This window comes from Bombus pyrosoma, linkage group LG8 (assembly GCF_014825855.1).
Source record: "Bombus pyrosoma isolate SC7728 linkage group LG8, ASM1482585v1, whole genome shotgun sequence".
Lineage (NCBI taxonomy): Eukaryota > Metazoa > Arthropoda > Insecta > Hymenoptera > Apidae > Bombus > Bombus pyrosoma.
The window spans coordinates 11,908,840-11,915,482 of record NC_057777.1 but is presented as its reverse complement, the minus strand read 5'-3'; the positions used below and the strand labels follow the sequence as shown (position 1 = coordinate 11,915,482).

Sequence of the window (6,643 nt, the reverse complement as noted above, 5' to 3'; positions counted from 1 at the left end):
GAACGATTGACACCGACTCAGAAATTCCAGTACCTCCGATCATCCGTGACCGGAAGAGCCGCAACAAGCCTTCAATCATTAGACGTTACAGAGATCAATTACCCGATTGCTCTTGACATTCTGAAGGACAAATTTGATTGCCACCGTAAGGTCTGCATGCGTCATTGGGAATTGATCGAGGACTATCCGCAATTAACAATAGAAACACCCGCAGCAGTGGAAGATCTTCTCGAAACGGTCAACGCGAATCTTCGAGCCTTAGAGAAACTAGGTGAACCCGTCACCTCAAACGTCGTTCTCATCAGGGTTCTCACCTCGAAATTACCTTCCTCCACCATTCAAGAACGGCATCGTACTTTACCCGACAAAAGGATGCCCTCATTCACACACTTAATAAACTTCCTCAAAACACGGGCGAACGGCGATGTCATCAAGCCCACATTGAAGGAGACAAAGGGGCCGATGCACCAACCCCCCCCGTCAACGACAGCCCGCGCCACGGCAGCATGCCCTCGTCACAGTCCGACCTCCATCACCTTGTCCCACTTGTGGAGGCACACATCCCATTTGGAGGTGTGACATTTTCAGATCCTACTCCCCTCGCGAACGCTTTCGGGAGGTCAAAAAGGCATCATTATGCATCAATTGCCTCAGGAAGGGACATACAGCCCAACAGTGTTTAGCTGGATCATGCCGGGTTTGCGGTGAGCGGCATCACACCGTGATAAATCTACAAAAGGAGCACACGGGATCTCGTTCCAATACGCCCAGTCCGAAATCGTCTCCATCGAACAGTCGCTGCACCACTCCCACTTTGCCATCTTGTTCCTCTCCTACTCGGCATGAAGAGCATACGACGGGTCATAGATCGAGGACACCACGAACAGTCCCCTCACCAAGCCCATCCACCAGTGACAGACGTACGCACACCCCATGACGCCAGCGATCGAGGATCCCATTGACGACCGAACATCCGAAACCATTGGCAGTCGAATCATTACACAACGATATAATCACCACAGCACAAATTCACGTTTTGAACAGTAAACAACAACCAATCCGTTGTCGAGCGTTGCTCGACACCGGATCTAGTATGAATTTCATTACAGAAAGATTGGCAAAGTCGCTGGAAATCAAACAAAACAAATGTTCGGTCCCAATTGGATCCCTCGACACCTTGACGACAACATCCAAGCGATACCTCACGGCCACGATCACTTCCACCGACGGCACATATGAACGGACGTTAACATTTCTTATTATCCCGACCATCTCCACATTCATTCCAAGTGAACCCATCGATCGTTCGACGTTTGAAATACCCAGAAATCTCAAATTAGCCGATCCACGATTTCACGTACCAGCCCCGATCGATGTCCTGTTACGCTCAGGGTCCACACTCGCGGCGATGTGTGTGGGACAGATCAACCTGACGCAACCGGACGAGCCAGCACTGCGTCTGCAAAAAACGCGATTCGGTTGGGTAATCGGGGGGAGTCCAACTTCCCAAACCATGGCAAACACCTTTCACACATCCACGACGACGTTACAAGCAGATCTCGCGCGGTTTTGGGAAATCGACGAAGGACCCTCGATTCCACATATTTCAGAGGCAGATCGACGATGTGAAGAACATTTCCAATTCCACATCAGACGCACCAGCGAAGGACGATACATAGTCGCTCTACCATTCAATAACCAGCTCCAATCACTCGGACCCTCCAAAACACTGGCAATGAAACGACTCGCTTCACTCAACCGCCGATTTCAACGCGATAAACGCTTCGAAACAGAGTATCGAACGGTATTACAGGAATATCTGGCATTGGGACACATGACGAAGGTCACCACCGACGACTCAGACAACGACGGATACTATTTACCACATCATGGCGTAATCAAAGCGTCGAGTCAAACCACCAAACTTCGTGTAGTCTTCGACGGTTCGGCACAAAGCACCACCGGAATCTCCCTCAACGATACACTTCATACAGGCCCCAAGTTACAAGAAGATCTATTTTGCATACTCCTTAGGTTCCGCTCTCATCAATACGTCCTCACCGGCGCTATTGAAAAGATGTATCGGCAATTCCTCGTAAGACCAGAGGACCGAAAGTATCAAAGGATATTGTGGCGCAGCACGAGCGGAGAAACCGAGACCTATCAGCTTAACACGGTAACATTCGGATTATCCGCAGCCCCGTATCTAGCAATCCGGTGTCTCAAGCAACTGGCAGAAGACGAGGGACATCGATTTCCGCGTGCAGCGCAGGTACTGCAGCGAGATTTCTACGTCGACGATGCTCTCACCGGAGCTGAAACTAAAAACGAAGCCCTCACCCTTAGAACAGAACTCGCCGAGTTACTCCGACTAGCCGGTCTGAACATACGAAAATGGGCGTCGAATGATAACGAATTGCTACACGGGCTTTCCGCAGAAGAAATCAACCATCAGCAATTTTTGGGCGATTCGCAAACCTTGAAGACGCTTGGTGTGTTTTGGAACTCAACCGACGATTCCATTCTCTATTCGGTCGAAATCAGATCCATCTCCTCCCAGGTCACGAAACGAATCATCAGCTCGGAGATCGCCAAAATCTACAATCCACTAGGTTTACTCGCGCTGGTAATCGTTCGGGCCAAGATGCTGCTTCAGCGAATATGGTCGTCGAAACTCGATTGGGATGAATCGCTGCCGCTCGATTTACACACAGAATGGACCAGGTACTACGCACAATTACCATTATTAAACAATATCAGGTTTCAACGTAAGGCAATAATTGAGTCCGCAACCGAAATCGAAATGCATGGCTTCTGCGATGCCAGTGAGAAGGCTTACGGAGCGTGTGTGTATCTCCGAACCCTTAACTCTAATGGTCACACTTGGACACAACTCCTCGCCGCGAAATCGAAAGTCGCCCCTCTCAAATGCCACACCATTCCCCGGCTCGAACTCTGCGGAGCATTCCTTCTTACGTCCCTTATGTCAAACATACAGCAGGCACTATTGCATAAAATCACTCGAACAGTCTACTGGACCGACTCCACTATTGTCCTCCACTGGATCAACACCCCACCCCACCTCCTCAAAACCTTCGTCGCCAACAGAATCTCTGAAATTCAAACGAAGACCCGTGTTCGCGAGTGGCGCCACGTTTCTACCAACGACAATCCCGCGGATCTGATATCGCGAGGCCAAACGCCCGAAGAGTTTTTGCGCCCAACTATTTGGCAGCACGGCCCTGCATGGCTCCAGCAATCGGAAAACTGTTGGCCGACCTGGACACTACGTCCCCAGGTTGAACTACCGGAACAGAAAAGGGCGCTTTGTCTGTCCGCGACTCCGACCGATTACAGTTTATTACAAAGACTTTCCTCTTGGCCCAAGTTGATACGAGTTATCGCTCGGTGCCTCCGTTGGAAACAAAAACAGAACCGATCAGCACCCCTAACAGTAACCGAGTTGAATCTGACCCACGATAAACTCATTAAATTGTTGCAAAGCACCCATTTTTCCGAGGAAATTCGCACGCTCCAAAGGGATCGAAACGCGGCGATAAAGGGGAAACTCACACGACTCAATCCGTTCATAGACAAGGAAGGAATATTGCGAGTCGGGGGTCGACTCAGTCAATCGTCGATGACCTTCGCCCAGAAACACCCCATTATCTTGCCTAAGTCATCCACTACAGAACGCATTATCGAACATGAACATAAGGTCCACATGCATTCTGGAACGCAGGCTACGTTGTACGCAGTGAGACAACGTTATTGGCCCGTCAGCGGCCGAAGTCAAGTCTGGCGTACAATAAAAAACTGCGTCCGTTGCTGCCGCGCTCGACCACCGCCGGTAGATTACGTGATGGGTAATTTACCGGAGGCACGAGTAACGGAAGCCCGCCCATTCACAAACGTCGGCGTCGACTACTGCGGGCCATTCCATATCAAGGAGAAACGAGATCGCAACCGCCGTCAGATTAAAATATACGTGGCCATTTTCATATGTTTAGCAGTTAAGGCAGTACATATTGAGCTCGTGGGCGATTTCACAAGCGAAGCTTTCATCGCCGCTCTTCGTAGATTTATCGCTCGACGAGGATTTTGCTCCACCATACACTCTGATAACGGAACCAACTTCATTTGTGCAAACAACGAATTACGACAGCTTCAGGATCTGTTGCAATCTGACGACCACAACAAAAAAGTAACCACATTCTTATCAGACAAGCGAATCGAATGGAACTTCATCCCCCCTCATACTCCGCATTTCGGTGGGCTTATGGGAAGCAGCGGTGAAGTCATTTAAACATCACCTTAGACGGGTCGTCGGTAACGAGTTACTAACCTTCGAGCAATTCAACACCCTCATAATTGAAATAGAATCTATCCTCAATTCACGTCCGTTAACTCCAATATCCACCGATCCATCCGATCTCCTGGCTCTCACTCCCGGACATTTCCTCATTGGCGATTCCCTAACGAGTCTGCGTGAGCGAAATTTCAGGGACATTCCATCCAACCGGCTCTCCAGATGGCAACATATCCAGCAGCTCAAACAGCATTTTTGGAACCGCTGGCACAAGGAATATTTGAACGAACTGACCAACCGTACCAAATGGGGCAAGGGTGAACATAGCATCCAGGAAGGCACTATCGTCATCCTCAGAGAGGACAACGTCCCTTCAATGCAGTGGCCTCTAGGTCGCGTCATCAAGGTCTACCCAGGCCCTGATGGGATCATCCGGACAGCTACCATTCAGACAGCAAAGAGCATTTTGGATCGAGGCGTCAAAAGACTTGTCCCGCTCCCAATTCCACCCGATCTCGAGAAACCCGAAACACTCCCATCTAATCCACATACATAACTTGATAGGTGCCCTCTCAACGGGGGGAGGATGTTACGTCGCGTAAGACCTCTGCGCGCCGTCCCTCGCTACCTGACAGCCAACGGTCAACCTACAGCTATCCCGATTCTCAATCGACGCAATAACCCACCATAAAGACATTAGCCTGTAGCTGCATTGTCTCCACAAATGTTTGCCAGTCTAATTGCACGTCTGGAGAATTCCCTAATTCTAGAAATATTTGCAGTTTATGGCGGGGTCTTGGAAAGATCCTTGATGTTTATTAGGCGCTCTTAAACATCACGGAGAAAGCGGACAGTCATCAGACGGGAAAAACCCAACGCATGTTCATCACAAAAGGCTGTTTTTCGGTCAAAGGACCCCACCCACTTCAAGCGTTCCTCCAAGACACTGTAAAGGCAGCGAGTCAGTCGAGTTCAGTTTCTCAAGCTCTCGAGATCATTCCCAGTCCACCTCCGAGCAGGCATCAACAGTTCTACCGAGTTCCTACCTTCAATCACTCATTTATTTCAATTATATATACGCATCGGCGTAACTATTTGTCTGTATACAGTTGTTGGAATAAACATCATTTAATACCTGTCAATTCAGTGTAATTCAGTTGAACCAACCCTATTATCATAACAGAAATCAGGGGATCGATCATTTCGTGGCGTCGATTATTTAATCGTAACGGGAATTTACGACTCCCGTTGACGTGTTTTCTTGCGATCGCGTCTCCCCGCGAGTGGTCGAAAGAATACCTGAAGACGTCCTCGGGTGCGGTGTACGGTATTCTATTACTATTTATCTCTATCTCTGGATTCTTAAAGTATCAGGTGTCCTTCTTAGAGACCACCTGGAACGTCTGACTCTTGTCCCCAGAGATGTTCATCCCTTGGTCCTCCAAGTATTCTTGGACCATGGATATCTATCTCTGAGCTTCTCGTTTGCTATTGTCCAATAGGACAATGTCGTCAGCAAAGGCCAATATAGGGATATTATTATTATTATTAATTTTGATCCCCTCAGTGGATTCCTCTACCGCTTCCAGCAGCGGCTCCAAACACAGGTTGAATAGCAAAGGTAATAATGGATCACGCTGCTGCACTCCTCTTAGAATTTCAATCTCGACCCCGGTTCCATTTTTAGATTTGATTTTGGTTTTAGAACCTTCATACATATTATTAATCAACTCAATAAGAGTGGTCGAGATTCCTTTCCTAGCCAGACATGGCATAATTGCTGAGTGGGGTACCGTGTCAAAGGCTTTGTAGATGTCTACAATCGTGAAGACACCTCCATCTTCCCTTTTGCTCTGTTCGAGCGCTGTGTTAAACATTTCCACGTTTATTTTGCAACCGGTTTCTGTGGTAAAGCTCTTCTGCCTTATGTTTTGCACGATGCCCCATCTGAGTCTCCTGTCGAGAGTTGAAGAGAACATTCTGGCCAAAATAGGACCAATCGTTATTGGCCGCCAGTTCTCGGCCCTTTTTAAATCCTTGTTTCGTTTCGGTATTAACGTGGTCCTATTTTCTCTCCAACTCTCCGGATAGTGAGAGATATAACACAATATATTAAACAATAGCGCCAGTATTTCTGGCAGGCCCGGAATTAGTAAATGTCTCTTTTCCAAACCGTCCGGAACTGCTGCAGTTTTATTTCTGATCCTTCTAGTCCTCTCACCTATTTCCTCAGCAACTATAGGTGGAAAATATTCGTGTATGAACCATCCTGAAGTTTTACTTTGTGGTATTGATGGTTTTAATGGGCCCTCCCCCCCCCCACAGATCTTTCTA

The 6,643-nt window shown here is 48.3% G+C and overlaps 1 protein-coding gene across 1 annotated transcript; it reads left to right on the top strand.

Moving 5' to 3' along the window:
* Positions 1-3: 3 nt before the first annotated feature.
* Positions 4-4,865, top strand: LOC122570294 (the record flags this gene model as incomplete). The annotated part of the gene is given in 4 exon segments (XM_043732410.1): positions 4-247; positions 453-1,091; positions 1,392-4,273; positions 4,275-4,865. Coding segments are annotated over 4 exon segments (4,356 nt in total), but the record flags the coding sequence as incomplete, so codon positions are not given.
* Positions 4,866-6,643: the final 1,778 nt, after the last annotated feature.